Here is a 16,831-nt window from a genome sequence, read left to right on the forward strand (position 1 = left end):
GAAACATGGTGGCTTATGTTTCCTTTACAGTGAAATAATTCAGAAATAATTGGAGAAAACCCAGGAACTGATTTTTCTTGTTCGGAGACGCTCCGCTCTCTGCAAGTAGAGACAGCCTTGGTGGTTACGGAAGTTCCACTGTGGGGGCAGAGGCTGTCTGGGCGTATTGCATCTGGCTTGGCAGTGTCTTTCCCCTGTGTGTTGCAGAGGGAGTGAATCGTGTGGATCAGCTTCATCCTCCTCAGATCAGAGGCATTTAGCTTTCAGATACTGCTGGAGCCTTAAAACTTGCAGGCAGTGCAGAGCATACCGTCCCTTCTAGTCTTTTAGGGCCTTGCACAAAAACCGTGCATTTGCTTCTACATGTAGAAGAGAACTGGTCCCCAGGAAGGCAGTTTTGTATTTTTCAGAAGAAAGAAGTTGCCCGCCTTGTATTATTTATCACATATATAAAATCAATTTGTGTGTATTTGATTTAAATCTAAACTTTCCTTTGGGCTTTATAATCCATTGTGTTTTTGAAGGAATTTTCAATAACTTCTCATCCTAGTCCAAAACTATTTATTAAAAGCAGCTTTAGGCAATGAGTACCTGCACTACAGCAGGAAAGCAGAGCTATTGGCAACTGTTATTTTACGTTTACTGGCTTGAACTCTGTCCTCTGAAAATTCATGCTGTAGTTTCTCTAAAGCTTTCCTGGTATTAAATACCTTCTCTGGGAGATTTGCTTGCTCCTGCACACTTGTAAGTGGACCCAAGCTAACGTCTTCTCCACTTAAAAGAAACATTTGACAAAGTCTGCCAGGCTTAAGAACCGTAAGCAATAGTTTCCTGGGCCCAGAAAATAAAAATATGTTTCTTACACAGATGATCGTTTCAAAAATGCTTTCTTTTTAGTATTGCAGGCATTCGTATTTCTCTGATCGGTGTTAGGAATTTGTTTTGAGTGGGCAGTAGCAGAAATGTGGAAGATTATATTAGTGACAGATTGCAAATAATTTTATCTGTGTTTTTGAGAATTACAAGTAGGTAATTGCATTTCTGTAGAGTTAGTCCATTGCACAGTCTGGATCCTAGAAAAACCTGACCCTAGAGAATTCAGCTGAATTTTCTTCATACAGAGTCTTATAATCATGAAGCCACTTTGCTGTTGCTTTCAGAGATGAAAATGACAGTTTTCCTCTTTGTTTTAGGACACCTGTGATCTCTCGTATGTGGAAAGAACACTAGCAGAAAGGTGAAAAAATGGGTGTTAAAACATTCACTCATAATTCCCCTGCTCACAGTCAGGAGATGCTGGGAAAGCTGAACATGCTCCGCAACGATGGACATTTTTGTGATATCACCATCCGCGTCCAGGACAAAATCTTCAGGGCGCACAAGGTGGTTTTGGCAGCCTGTAGCGACTTCTTTCGTTCCAAACTTGTCGGCCAAGCAGAAGACGAGAGCAAGAGTGTGTTAGACCTGCACCATGTGACAGTGACTGGTTTTATACCTCTTCTGGAATATGCTTACACAGCAACACTATCTATTAATACTGAAAACATTATTGATGTGTTGGCTGCAGCCAGCTACATGCAGATGTTCAGCGTTGCTAGCACATGCTCAGAATTCATGAAGTCCAGCATTTTATGGAATACGCCCAACAGCCAGCAAGAGAAGGTGCTGGATGCAGGACAGGAGAACAGCGCAAACTGCAATTTTACTTCTCGAGACGGCAGCCTTTCTCCAGTTTCTTCTGAGTGCAGTGTAGTGGAAAGAACCATTCCTGTTTGCCGAGAGTCGCGAAGAAAGCGCAAAAGCTACATAGTTATGTCTCCGGAGAGCCCCCTTAAGTGTAACACACAAACAAGTTCCCCCCAAGTGCTGAATCCTTCAACTTCTTACCCGGAGTCCAGAAATCAGCCCGTGGACTCGTCCTTAGCTTTTCCCTGGACTTTTCCTTTTGGAATTGATCGAAGACTTCAGTCTGAGAAGGTGAAGCAGGCGGAGAACTCTAGGACTTTGGAAATGCCTGGGCCCTCCGAGTCCAACAGAAGAATTGCAGATTACGTGACTTGTGAGAGCACAAAAGCCAGTTCTCCCCTTGTGATTGAAGAAGACGTGCGCGTGAAAGTGGAAAGGTTAAGCGATGAGGAAGTTCACGAGGAAGTATCGCAGCCTGTTAGTGCATCCCAGAGCTCTCTGAGTGATCAACAGACAGTCCCAGGAAGCGAGCAAGTGCAGGAAGATCTCCTGATCAGCCCACAGTCTTCCTCTATAGGTATGAGCATTTCTGGGGTGAGATATATGTACAAATAGGCATGTGTGCGCTTGTGATGTTATTGGAGGAAATCTGCTTCATGTTTTTTCATGCTTTACTTTTGTGAAACTGCCTGGGTTTTCTCCTGTTTTATGAAATGTTATATATAAACCCCAATGCGGGGACGGGACTTGGATATCTTTAAATAACTTTGCATAAGGCAGCTAAGAAAGGTAAGCCTTTTGTCTAGACCTCCTTATTCAGAAGAGATTGATAACCCCTTTTTACCTCTGGCTGCTTGATTGGGGAAAATAATTCTGTTTTCATTAGTGTCAAAAAGCATGATCTCAGCTGAGCTGTAACACCAAATCTGAAAGGCTTGTGGCCATAGCCATAGAGGGATAGAATGGTACTTTGCATCAGACACAAAATCTTGTATTATCATGACAGAGAGCCTTTGTAAGAAGATTTGCAAAATAAGTGGCGGAACACTGTCATCTTAATGCCCCAGACGAAAACAAAACCACACAGTCATAATATTGAGAATCTTTCCATTTCTGTGGGATTTGGTTCTCAAGTTGCTTCTTCAAATACTGCCAATTGCTGAGAGAAACCTTTTCCATGAGAGACAATTTGAAGCCAGTTTTGGGTGGTTCTTGCAGGCTGTTGTTTATTAATAGCTAATACTTAAAGGTTACTGTAACAATCCCTTTTTTTCCTCTTTGTGCAGAATGTATTGAATGGCTTTTAGTAAGTCAGAAGATAGATTGCAATATTTCTAGTTTAATTACCAAAATTTTGCCTAAGTCAGCTACTTTGCTTTCAGTTAAGTGGCTTGACCTGTGCTCAGTAGAGTTTGTTTACTGAAAGATTTTTAATAAAGCCTGTTTTGTTTGAAGACCGTAAGAATGGCAAATGTACTGGTCTGCTTCATTCAAATAATGTATACATGAAAGGCTGCCTCAGTTAATTAAATAAATAAACTACAACAAAGTAAATAAATGTAGTCTAGTAGCCTGCATTATTTGTTTTGTTTGGTGTGCGTAACGCTCTGTCTTCTCTGAAGAAAGTGAGTGTTAGATCAGTCTGACCATTCCAGTATTGCAATATATAATCCATGTTGTTAAACTACTCAGGTAGTACTCACTAAAAAGAAATGAATATATTTTCCATTTATCCCATCCTTCAAGACTTTATGTTGTTGGTTTTGTTCGCCAGTTTGTATAGCTCATGTGTTGATATTTTAGATCGGTAATGCTTTTTCCAAAAGAAAATGTTTTATTTACTGGAGACAAGGCTGTTTACTTTTTCTGAGAAGCAGACTTAATATCAGTTTAAATATAAATCTTTAAATGTAGCTTGCCAAAATAGTGCATAAACTAAAAGAAACAATTTGTTTGCTGGGTAGTCTCCAGGAAAAGTGGTCCTTGTTCAAGAACAGGTTTAGTTTGACTCAGTTTTTAACTCATTATAGTAGGAACTTCAGAAAGGCCTCACCAGGGCCATGTGGTAAGAGATGCAAATTATTTCATCAACATAATTGTACCATCACAGACAAAATAGAACAAGTAGAAATAGTGATTAGGGAAAGTTAAAAATAGCATATAAAGTGAAAGGAGGGAGTTTTACTAACTATAAATATCATAACCAAGCAGCTTAAAAGAACAAACTGGGTGTAAACTCTAGATTACAGATGGGTAGCATACGATTGACAGAAGTTTCTGGAGGACATCCCTTGGCGTTAGAAAATATCAGAAAAATTGCATACTCAAAAGTGGCTTCAGTGAATTGGGACATGAGAATGTGAGACTAGGACTAAATTGTAGAGTGAGAGTTGCCGCTGAATGCTATAAAATCTCCTTTTCTAAGAGAGTCTTAGTGTTAAACAAAAAATACTTTAAAACATACTTCAATAGCCAGGCACCTTACTGAATTCTGTTCTTGCTTTCGCCAGTTTCCTGAAATGATTTCTGTTGACAAGCAACTTTGCACATCTGTCTTCAATAGGTATCTGTTTTGAAGGCACATGATGTTTTGGGAACATTTTCCATTTTCTATTTCCTATTCTAGGTTTTGTACCACTGAGGTCATGTACCTGACCATTTGTACAGCATGGGGCAGAGGATCTTAGGCTTTAGTGATTATAATATTTAAACTTAAATGTCTGTTACTGAGGATGTTAGTACAGCATGTTCTTCCTTAGAACAGCTACAGAGAGAAGAAAAATGTGCTAGGCCAAAGTCTTCAAAGTACAAATCTGTTCTTTGTCTTTGAATATGTTTGAATTAATATTTAGTGGTCTTGGCATAACATTGTTAACTATCCTCAGAAGAGTTTTTATTCACATTTTGCTGTAAAGAGAAACAGTGCTCTTGCTTTTTAGCACAGTTCACATGTACCTAATATAAGACACACCTTGTAGCTAGAAAGCACTTTTTACCTCCCAAAGATATATTTCCTTATGCAGTAATAGAAGAACAGTAAATGGAGGCAGCAAGAGATGTTAAAGTACAGCTTTCTCTTCCCTGAACATATTTTCCTTGTATAATTGCATATATTTATCTCAGTGTTTTATAGCGCATTTATAAAAGCATTCCTGCCTCCTTTCTGATATTGCAAAAAGCTCTTACTCTTTGGGCAATTTCAAGAATTGTTCATTTGCAATTTATTATATTTGGAAGCACTTTATAATATGGAGGGAGACGTGAAGCAGGGCCTTGATAAATAAGTCATTATGGTTACAACAATAGCTATGTCTGAGAAGATATGTTCATAACTCATTAACACTGTTTCCATTTGAGAGGTGAAGGCATAAAATTAAACCTAAGAGCAATTGGGCTTATTTTTCAGTAGACTTTCAGTTAAGTATTTCATGAGAAAGAAGGATAAATCAAAGCGAGATTAAGTTTTGTACCTTTATAGATTGCATAGTTGCAATTGCCCAAACACAGTTTGTCAGCTTGTAACAAAATTAAAAATTTTGATTCTGCTAGTGTTATTTTGAAACTGCTAGAGATGCAAGTTTTCTCCCGTCACTGACCCCATAACATGAGGTCACGTTAAGGCAATAATCTTTCACTTCAGTAAGGTTTTGTAGAACACACTGTCCTTTATAGGGACAAACTTTTTTGGACACAATACCCTCATTGTTTTGCCAAAATTTGCATGTTTTCTGTTTCACTTTCCATGTCTTTGTTCCCTCTCTTTGGTTTTCCATTTTGTCTGACACTTGTCATTGTAGACCTAATGATACTTGATTTTCCTAGTGAGCTTTAGAGAAGGGTTCCCAGATTCAGATTGCTCATGTACCACTCTCTTAGAAAGCAGAATTATTTTTACTATAGCAGCAAGAGCAGCTCCTAGCACTGTCCTAAGCTTCACTCGTTCTCAAGATCTAGGTGTAGAGAGAGAAATCTCCTTCGCCCATCTGTTCTCATCTTACATGGATTCAGTGGTAGAGACCCAAAGGCTGTTCAGAAAAGTTCAAGCGGTGCTTAATATTCAGTCTCAACAGAGGGAAAAGGAGGCAAGACGGAATTGCCACTTACAAGTGACTTTCATGCTACTAATCATATATACGTCATGATTTGGGAGCCCCTGTTCTGGAGAAGAATGACAGCAATTCTGATCCTTTGGAAATTTGGCTGAGTTCAGTCATTCATTTTTATCATCTCGCATTGCACCCATAGACATCATCAGAGGAAAAGGAAGAATGTGAGGTGATCCAGTCTGCTCTCTGCACTCAGCTTAGAGGGAGCAAAACATGGTTTATCTAAATGGTCACACATAACCAAACAAGATTTTTTTTATCAAGGGGTATCATTGGGGGGGGGCGGGTACCTGTTCTTAGAATTGTTTTAGTACTGTACTGCCAACTTCCCTCCCTGTTAAGGTGACATCAGGCCAAAATAACCTTGCTTAATATGCTTAAACAAGGATTGAATGCCAAACTCCAAGCAATGATGAGGGAGGCCCGTCTGAGCAACAGTCACATCAGGTGAATTAAGTCGTAGTTTTGTTTTAGTGCTGCATTTACTTTAGATTCTGTTTCCAAAACCCACTTGAGCTACATTTGCTTGAACGTTCGTGCACTGAACAAAGCTCTGGAATGGTTTTTTGTATACATTTCTGTTACAAACAGTTGTTTGGTCTCTTTTGTGTTGCATTTCTAATTTCTCAGAGGGCTTTTCCTCTCTCAGAATCGTATCAATAAATGAAGGCATTATCAACAAATATATATATGGAAGATTTGGAACACAAAAGCAATGTAGTGTAGCAGGATTGAACTCTATTGCTCAAGAAGTCTTGAAAATTGATGAAATAGTCCCTTTAGTGAACGTAACATTTCTGCTTTACAGTGTTAGTACTGGATGTGTTTTGAAAACTCTGGCTGTATTTAACATAGATTCTTTCCATTTTCTAGGTGTGCCACATATTTGCCCTTTATTGAGTTGTCCATTTACTAGATAATCTGTGCACAGGAGAAGTTGATCTGGAACACATTGCTTCTGGGTTTTCTAAATGATTTTCCCAAGACAATTCTAGTATCTTATCACCTAGGAAGCAGTGTCTCTCAGAGATTTGGGAAAGCAAGCTTTACGTGTATTTACCTGCCCCCCCCCCCGCCCTTTTGGAACACTTATTTGCATTAAATTGCCCTTTTTTCTTTGCCTAGGCTCAATAGATGAGGGGGTTACGGAGGGATTACCCACACTCCAAAGTACCTCTGGCACTAACGCTCACGCAGATGATGATGATCGGTATGTACCAATGTAGTGTGCAAACTGTTCTGCAGCAAGTGCTGTGCTGTAATTAACCTACCTAGCCTTAATCCCAGAATGTTTAGTTGTTCATACATCTACTTCTCTGTGTTGATCAAAGTACAATCGGTGCCTGAAGGTTCAGATGCTTTAGAAGAATGTAGGTGATGAAAGTCAGAATTTGCTTACTTGTTGCTTTTCATTTCCTGTCTATTTCCAGGGAACACTGGTGAAGAAAGATATTGATGTTTTTGCTGTTTCTTCATCGCTGCTCTTTATTAATAAATTAAAAAAAAAAAAATCTTTACTGTGAAACAGGTGTGGTAGTTGCATGCATGCTAAAGCTGACGTAAAGCCACAAAAGCAACAGAATGAAAACAAGTACCTAGTCTTGGCTTCACCAGACTTTACTATTGCCATAAACCACAGAACAGGCAGAGCAGCCTTAAATCTTTTCTCCCAAACTTTCTGCAGGTAGCTTCTTACCAAGATGCTGTGTGTCGCTTACTGTAAATATTTAGCAGTCTTTTGCTGTGCTGAGATGAGTGCTTTATTAAAGGAATCCCTTATAAGGGAAGGCTGGGAGAGAAGGCCAAACTAAAATGGGTCTGTTTCATCGAAGATGTATCGTAGTTCTGTCAGAGCAAAGTGATGTACCTGCAAGTGGCATACAAGGGTACACACAACTGGTTTGACTCTTATTTCTTTGCTTTTGTGGTATGTGTCAAGTATGGCGTATAGCTAGCTATTCCCTTTCTGAGCAAAATTTTTTAAGTATTGACAAGGAAGCTTTTGCATAGTGTTTTGTCAGACAAGTGGGTCTGAGGAAGAAGTGTGAACCTTTGGGAGTTGTTCCAGAAACTGTCAAGTGAAACTCCCTATAGAGATAGCTATCAAAAGCTGCATCTTCATAGCTCAAAATCTTTCCTGCCATTTCCATCTAAAACCTGTCCCATTGTAGGATTAAATGTGAAGGGAAAATAACTGCCTAGATAAGATTTTTTGTATGACATAGAAGATTTTAGCTAACTGCTAACAAACCTCAGTATAAAAATAATACCCAGCACTTAGGGTTTGAACTGATAGTAGGAGCACATGTTGCATTAGAACTAATCCAGGTCTGTAAAGCTATAATTCTAAAGTCAAGTGGCATATATATTTTCAGCAGTGGATTATTTCAGAAATTTCCTATTAAATTGCAAAGCTTCAGCACAAACTGCGTAGAAGATTCAAAATATATAAAATCCTCTGAACATACTGAAAATTCCCACTAAAAGATCTCTTCCATGCAGAGAAGGGAAGAATATTTGCCTTAGTTTATGCCCAAGTTTGAAAATTATTAGTTTCAGAGTAACAGAAGCATCAGCAAAATGAACCAGAATTTGCACATTGTTTATATAACAATAAAGGAACCAAAAGTTGCGGGAATTTGTGAGAATTTTAGACTCCAGAACTAAAATTTTCTATCAAGTGATTTATTTTATAAAACTAAATGAAAGTGCCAAGACTGTACTTATTCCATGAATCAGTTAAATGTGTAAAATGGTGCTTTCAAGTCCTAAGAAGTTTTCTTTCACATGCCTGTGTGTATATGCCTGTCAGGATGGGACAGTGCATTCTGATATGCTGTGACAGCCCTTCAAATACTGGACCTTTAAATTCCCATTTCAAGCACAGGATGGGCACATCAGCAAATAAATATGGCCTGTCATTCACTGTGCATCAATTTGGGCACACAGTTTTGGGTGCATAAAAATTCTGAGTAAAAGAAAACATGTATCTCTAGCTGAATCAAATGAAAACATGATCAATAAATCATACGGATGGAGAAAATTTCCCTTACTTTCTGGGGTTTTTTTGTTGTTTGGTTTTTTTGTTTTTTTTAATGCACCATTAGTTTAAGTCCAGGTTGTACATTGCTTTATTTGTAGAGATTCTCAAAATATCCAACTCAGTTGTGAGTGAACAATACAAATTTATATTGACAAGTGTATTTTTTGGTAAGTATATATTATATAGAATCATAGAATTGTAGAATGGTTCGGGTTGGAAGGGACCTTAAAGATCACCTCGTTCCAACCCCCCTGCCGTGGGCAGGGACACCTTCCACTAGACCAGGTTGCTCAAAGCCCCATCCAACCTGGCCTTGAACACTTCCAGGGATGGGGCATCCACAACGTCTCTGGGCAACCTGTCCCAGTGCCTCACCACTCTCACAGTAAAGAATTTCTTCCTTACATCTAATCTAAATCTACACTCTTTCAGTTTAAAACCATTATTTCTATTCATAAAACATAACATGTAAAAATATTCCTATTCATAAAACAAAGCAAAAGACTGGTCCATCTAAAGGTCTTTCAATATTACATCCTTACCACTGTGGAAACAATCATAAATATTTCAAAATTTAAGATGTCTTATCTCTTGAGTTTCTATGTTAAATAATTAACATTGTTGATTAGTCCTCCTCCATAATCAGTGTTTCATGAACAGCAGGTCACATGTAGTTTTTGTCAGCTTAATAGACACACAGGAAACTGTTAAGTATTAAAACTACTGTTTCACAGTGAAGTCTGATACATTCTTTCTCTGATATTCTGCATTTGAATTGTAATACACTTTTCTAACACGGATCTGTAATTCAGCCTTGGCTGGTTTAACAGTCTCTGTCAGTTTGTGGCTGCATTTAAAAAGGAGTTGCAAAAGCTCAATTATAAAAGATCTCTCTGATCCAATAAAATGAGAGCCCCCACCTTTCTAAAATAATTGTTATTGACAAGTAGAGAATATTTCTAGGCTCACTGAGCATTTTGGCATTCACATTTGTCAGAGGTTAGTTCTACATAGTTAAATATGTATATAATCTCTTGGTGAAAAGAAGAAAAAAATTGCGAGTAGAATGTTTTAGCATTACAGTGAAAACATTTTAAACCTATGTCTTTATCTAGCTGTTACAGAAATTCTCTGAGATGTTAGACAAATCTCAACTGTTAAATGCCACATTTATCACAAACTGCAAGTCATGAAAATTTGAGTATATATGGGGAAAAAGCAGCAGTGGAGGGAAAATATGATTGCGTTTCAAATGTAATTTCTTCATTGTGCTAAGGTCCACAGTTATGTCACCAATAGGCATTTCAGCCTGCCTGCAGTGTAAGGATGGAAAAAGACATGCCGGTCACTGGTAGCTGGAGAGCCTCGTGATTCCCGTTTTACCTGCTTGAACCAGCCTTTCTCATCATGAAGCTTTTATGTAGGACAAAACCAAACTTTATTTTAAATTTCTTCTAGGGAGATTGTCCCCATAGCACTTCTCCTTTCTGTTTCAGTTGCAGAGAAGCTGGCACCAGTACAGGCTTTGAGGATGAGCTAGCCTGAGAAAGCTGGAAACAAAAGGAGAGCTGTGGCTCCTAATTTCTGCCCTAGTTTGAGCGTCTCCCTAGAAAGCTCTAGGAGCACAATGCACTTTTGCCTCTTCACAATCCCCTAATGCAGGAGTGAGGGACGAAGGACCTAAGAAACATGTTACCAGAAGATGAAGTTCTCCATAAAGCAAGTTAAACGTTGTCACAAAGAAACAACATGTAATTCTTGTTTGAGCACACCACATGTGTATATTTATATGTACATCTAAGAGCAGGAGTTCTTGCTGCCCAGCCAGTCATCCCTTTATCACCCCTGCATTGCAGCTGTCACTTCTGATGGCACATAGCTGTGAAAATTTTAATTGTGAATTCTCCAGTCAGCTGAGCGCAAGGAAACCTTTTCTGAAGGAATTTGCCCCTTAGCCAGACTGCATGACATTTGTCAAATACCAGATGAGGGGCAAGTGGTCCATCCTGGGCCCAAATCAGTTTGGCTATTCGATTATTAGGCTATTATGGCAGCTGGACTTCTGTGCTTTATGCTTTTTTTTCAATGTTGTTGTTGTTTTTTGGTTTGGGGTTTTTTTTTTTGATAGCAGACCTGTCTGTTAGTCTGCGTTGATGGAGTTTTCATTGGTAAAGTGGAAAGTGTATAGTCATGCCAACTCCAGAGACAAAACTGATGTTTCCACATCCGTGTAGAGTGAAATCTGTTCTTTATCTAGTGATCTACTCACAGGGAGGAACAGGAGTGCCAGAGTTTGTCAGAAATGTGATTAGACGAATCAGAACCTATATTTAAAAATGCCCTCATTTACTGCAAGTGCCTTTGGTGACCCATCCAGAAATCCTTGTGGGTTTTACAGACTGATTGATACTAAACTCCTGCAGGAAAGACTTTTATCTTGTGTATATCAAGAGATACCTGGTGCTCTCTCTCTCCAGATAAATCTTGCAACGGGAACTTTTGCCACCAATACCCATCATTGTACTCAGAATTCAGATACACAGTTCTCACAGTTGTATTGACATCCATTTCCAGGGTGGATAAAGACAGTTAAGGTATTGAATTTAAAGAGATGGTCCTTGTCCTCCTGTGCTGATCTGCTCTGTGGATTTTTGTATGATGTGTAGGAAGATGTATTTGTGCAAAGTACACATTTCAGTCCTGTGAACGTTAGAAGCCCACTAATTCAGCCTAACCTTGAAACCAACAGTCTGGGCTCGAGATGGAACCAGAACAGCAAAAGGGTTTGTTCAGTTAGGGAGACTTTCTGCTCCTGTGTGCAACAGGAGACATCATTGTACTTTTTTCTCAATACGTTTCAGACATTACAGTTTAGTAAAACTAAAATTGCATTGTTCTGGCTATGGAGTATTCAGGGTCAGAGCAGTTCCCTGCTGCCAGTGACATCTGATCTTCCATCAGGCTGTGAGCAAGCTGAAATGTCTATTTCAACAAAAAAACATAGATCTTAATGCTCAGGAAAGGGAAACCCCAGGTAAGTACAAACTCCTATTGTTACTACGTTTGTACCAGCAGATCTGTTTTCATTTCACTGTGCCCTTTAGCAAAGCAAGTTCCTTGCCAGAGGACTGGGATTATAACACTGTAGTTCCCTTAAACAGTTTGCAGCTAGAGGCTATGTAGGAGCAATTAGTCAGTTTTAAATAAATTACTTTGAAAGTTAAATTGTTCCTTTATTATAGTCTGTGTGCTGTTTTTTAAATACAGCACTTGAGCTAGTCTCATAGAGCCGATTGAATCAGACAAGGAGCAAGTATTGATTAATTAGATTAATATTTTAAACTTAGAAATATGTAATTGTAGATACTAATGTTTGTTCATTGAACTTGGATTGAAATGAAAATGAATCGGCTTTAATTTCTTTTGTAAATATCACCGAAGCTGCAAAATACTCCGTTGCTTTCCAATTTGCTCGGTTCTTTAAATTCTTCCTCGGGGACTGTTTGCTGATTGTAAATCATTGATACGCTTGAGAAAATGCCCATGCCTGGAAAATAAAGTTCAGTTTTTTGCCGTTGGTGCTTAGACCTGTTGCTCAAAGAAACAGAAGTCAGAGGTTATTCTCTGGTTTTGTTCAGATGTGTAAAGTCAGTGACTATTAGACTTCAGATGCAGATCAGACACATTGCTATGGAGGCAGAGATTTCCAGCGTAAATACAGATTTCAGCAGACATGTGAAACACCAGTATTTTTCTTCTTCTCATACAAATGTGTTCAAGGTTCAGATTTCCATGGACAAGGCTTCTTACTTTTTTCCTCTAGCTTGCTTGTAAATCAGTGAATTTTTTCTTTGTAGTTTGGAGAACGTTCAGTATCCCTACCAACTCTACATTGCTCCTTCTACCAGCAGCACAGAGAGACCCAGCCCAAATGGTCCAGACAGACCTTTTCAGTGTCCAACCTGTGGGGTCCGGTTCACTCGCATTCAGAACTTAAAACAACACATGCTTATCCACTCAGGTAAGAAACATTACTGTTTCCAAGAATTACTCATTTATAGACTCACAGAGGTTTGCTCACTGTGCAGCAAATATAATAATGCAATTCTTCTTTAATCACCTGCCAAGTGCTTGAGGATTTATTTCAGAAAGATTGTGTAGAGGTATGTCTCATTGAATGCTTGTTTTGATACATCAAATCTGACTGATATCTCTACTCATGGATGATTAGCATTTGTGTGGACCGAAAAAAAATCTGATTGCCTGAAACTCATCAGAATAAGTCATTTTCATGATAAAGATTTGAGATGAAATAAAGTATACTTGACTTTTTTATTATACTAAAGAAGTGATGTAGATTGAAATTCTTCCTCTTACATGTTGTAATTGTCTGCTGTGTTTTAGAGGAGACTTGCAGCCATAAGAAAATATTATCTGTCTTAAGTCCTTGCATTGAAGAATGTTCTATGCCTTTGGATCACAGAATTTTTGGAGGCATTGCAGGACAACTGAATTGGTTTGACAATCAATTTAGCTGCTACAGATAGTACGGGTAGCAAAAGGTTTGTGTGAATGTCTCCTCTGAGTCTTGATCCCCAAATTGTTGCATTCGTTTTGATTTCTAACCTAAGTATGAACTCCTAATGTCTTTGCTGTCGGTGTTTTTCAAGACTCATCAGCATTATCTGGCAATAGCATTGACATTTTAGTGAATCAAGGGAATATTAAAGGGTTATCGCACTTGAGCACTCAGCCTCATAGTTTAGCATCTCCTGGTTTGAGCTTGACTCTTACCTGCACGCAGATGCTGTACCATTTTTGGGCAGAGCAACTACAATTGTCAAGGTGTCATTTTTTCACTGTCAGGAATTATTTGTCAAATCCCTTTAAGCAAAATGACCATACTATGTCTAGGGCAGCAGTAATAGTATGTGTTTAATATTTAAAAAAGCAAACTTTGTGGGCATATTGGGTGCGAACTTATCCCAAGCCGGTTGCTAAAGTCTTAATTGGCAGCAGACAGACAAGCTTCAGCAAAGCATCTCTGGCTGACCTGTCAACTGGCAACCCCTGGGCAAAGTTGGGCGAGATTTGAATAGCTGTTTCAGAGTAATTAGCATGCAAAAGAAACTCAAAACTTGTAAATGTTGGAAGTGTTTTCACATAAGCAAAAGGGCTGAAGAGATTTTCCTCAAACTATCAGAGGAAATAGGTGCCCTTGGACAGTATGAACGCATGAGAAGTTTTAGCTCCACAAGACAATATTCTAGTATATTAACTTGTTTTCAGATGCTTAACGAGGAGTTTCAGTGTAACCTTAACTACAGCTTTCTCTGTATAAAAGCCCCAATTAAAAGTTCAGCTCCTGCTTTGAACATAAGGAAAGCAGAGTGAAAGACTGGTGGAATTAACAGCCTGGACTGATGCACATTCAGCCTTTTGAAAAAAAACTTTTTTATTCCTTGACAGCCCTATTATGAATAGAGCTCCATATTCCAGATTCTTGGCCTCATGTTTGGATTTCTGCACTTTCTGGAGTTCAGACTTTTTATTGAATCTTAACTTTTTGGTGATTCAGTCTCCTGTGTTGCAATAGTTCTGTTTGGGTGTGATTACATACTCCCAGCCACTGCAACATGTTGCAGAGCTCATATGATTTAGAGTTTTATTAGTGCCTGTAATAAAAGAAAAATTAACTAGTAATAGAATTTCTAAATTAATATGAGAAAAAAATGAGAGGAATGAACCTAAACTGTCTTAGAGAGCTGTCTGTCATGCAAAGTTGCTGAAGATTCTTGTATAGAAAGGTTCCCACGCAATATAAAGGCTGCTACTTCACCCTTTTATCACCATTCCTGCTGCATTACAGGGGCATCCTTGTGCACACAGTCCCCCTGCCAGAACACTTCTCTGAGGCCAAAGGCAGCCAGAAAAAGACATTGCAATTAAGGTTAGTCTGATAATTGCATTGTTGGGAACCAGTCTGGCACAAGAATCTCCCGAGATCAAAGGAGTTCAAAGATGGTTTGAGATGACTGCTGTGTCGGATACTTTTTGGCTGTGGCTCAGGATCTTAACCACTGTATAGTCCATGGAGGCTTACGTTCATTTTAAACTGTGGGGAAGAAGACATGTAAGCGTTATGGACAGGTTACATTGTTATGAAATTTATTGGCAGTTGGTTCTGAGGAAGTGTAGCTCTGTTCTAATTGTTTCTGCCATTTTACAGTTAACCAGAGAATTTCTTCCTAAAACAGAGCTTCCCTGTGACTGGCCACAGCTGCTGTCCTTTTGCTGTTAGAAATCAGGAAGGATTTTGGCAGTGACCTCTCATTACAAAAGGTGAACATTTTTTTGCTCTCTCTTCCGCAGGCATTAAACCATTTCAGTGTGACCGCTGTGGGAAAAAGTTCACCCGAGCTTACTCGCTAAAGATGCATCGCCTGAAGCACGAAGGTAAACGCTGTTTCCGGTGCCAGATATGTAGTGCCACTTTCACTTCCTTCGGGGAATATAAACACCACATGCGGGTTTCCCGGCATATTATCCGCAAGCCTCGGATTTACGAGTGCAAAACATGTGGCGCCATGTTCACCAACTCTGGAAATTTAATCGTTCACCTGAGGAGCTTGAACCATGAAGCGTCAGAGCTAGCAAACTACTTCCAGAGCAGGTGAGGTGCACAGCAAAAACCTAACAGGGAAACTTACTTTTTTTTTTTTTTTCCTTTTTGCTTTTTTTTTTTTTTTTTTTTCCTAAATCATCTTTTCCTGCTTTCAGGGCAGCCTGCTGTGCCTCTCATCAGGTTGCCAGCTAATTCCAGTCAAATTCATTCTTGCGCCACTCTCTGTTATATCTGATCTGTCTTACAGCATATAAGCTATATAGGAGGGTACTGAAGAATCGAGTGATATGCAGAAGCTGCTTCTGGGCTACTCTAATTTCTCTTTTCAGTAGTATCTATGGCCAGGCTAATGGTGTTAAGCCATAGCATTCTGTACTATAGTATCTGTGGAGTTCTATAAATGATTTGCTATTCAAAATCTCATACATAGCCTGTTCGTTTACATAGGGAACAGACTTATTACTTCATTTTAAGTACTTGCTTGATGGTGGATATTGTGGAAAGATTGCATGATTCCATACCTTCTCTTTTTTCATTTTCTAGGTAACATATTACTAAATGAGTAGACTAATAGGGTTTGAAATAGTAAGGGCCAGTTGGGCATTTCTTGTTTATCAGGGCACAGAAGACTTGGCGTATCTCACAAATGCACTTCACTAAAGACTATTTAAAGGGTTCTGAGGCATCAGACTAGCACTGTATTCTCATATTGAAATAAATTTTTGTAACTGTTGGAATTTGAGATAGAAAAATACAAAAGTGGATGAGGAAAATTGGAGAAAGATACAGATCTCAGCTCTTAAATCTATAGAAAGAGAGTGCAGCTTGGTGTGTGTAAGTCATCTGACTTCAGCAATGCAAAAAAAATGTGTTGTAAATATTACAGCATCTACAATACCATCCCTCGTGATATCTAGACATTATGCTTTTTCCCCTACAAAACATTTCAGCATTTTGTCCTATTATTGTTCTATTTGGTTATCTCAGAAGTGATGTAGGATGAAAAAATTGCAAAACAAACCAGGAAAGCCAGTGACTGTTTTTCCAACAAAATATTGTTTATAATACAAGTACTTCATATCTGTGGGTTTACGCAGTTCTTGTTCTTAGCACTTGTGCCAAAACTAGAGCGAAAACTCTAAGGGATGATGCCATGATTGTGGTAAGCACTTTATTGTTGTTGTCAAATTCAAGTCAGATTAAAGTATGTGATTTTAGTTGTCTATAGGCCTTCCTTTAGTTTGAATTTGCAAGCACTAGCATAGTTGATTGTGAATTTGGATTTGAAGCAGTGAAGGCTGCTGTCATTTAAGAGGAGGACTGCGTTTAAATGATTATTACAAGGAGGAACCAAAGCATGCAAACGTGCAT

The 16,831-nt window shown here is 38.7% G+C and overlaps 1 protein-coding gene across 5 annotated transcripts in view; it reads left to right on the top strand.

Annotated features, from left to right (window-relative positions):
- ZBTB44 (zinc finger and BTB domain containing 44) overlaps positions 1–16,831 on the top strand; it is a 41,897-nt gene that overhangs the window by 18,006 nt on the left and 7,060 nt on the right. For 2 of the 5 annotated variants that reach the window (XM_075034879.1, XM_075034880.1), the window contains exons 2-5: positions 1,194–2,263; positions 6,918–7,002; positions 12,693–12,856; positions 15,208–15,508. In XM_075034879.1, the coding sequence (XP_074890980.1) occupies positions 1,246–2,263; positions 6,918–7,002; positions 12,693–12,856; positions 15,208–15,508 (1,568 nt within the window). In that variant the 5' untranslated portion in view covers positions 1,194–1,245. The remainder of the gene's footprint in view (positions 1–1,193; positions 2,264–6,917; positions 7,003–12,692; positions 12,857–15,207; positions 15,509–16,831) is intronic. The other 3 variants (XM_075034883.1, XM_075034881.1, XM_075034882.1) reach the window with 3 other exon arrangements.

The sequence above is a fragment of the Buteo buteo genome, chromosome 9, assembly GCF_964188355.1.
Source record: "Buteo buteo chromosome 9, bButBut1.hap1.1, whole genome shotgun sequence".
Classification (NCBI taxonomy): Eukaryota; Metazoa; Chordata; class Aves; order Accipitriformes; family Accipitridae; genus Buteo; species Buteo buteo.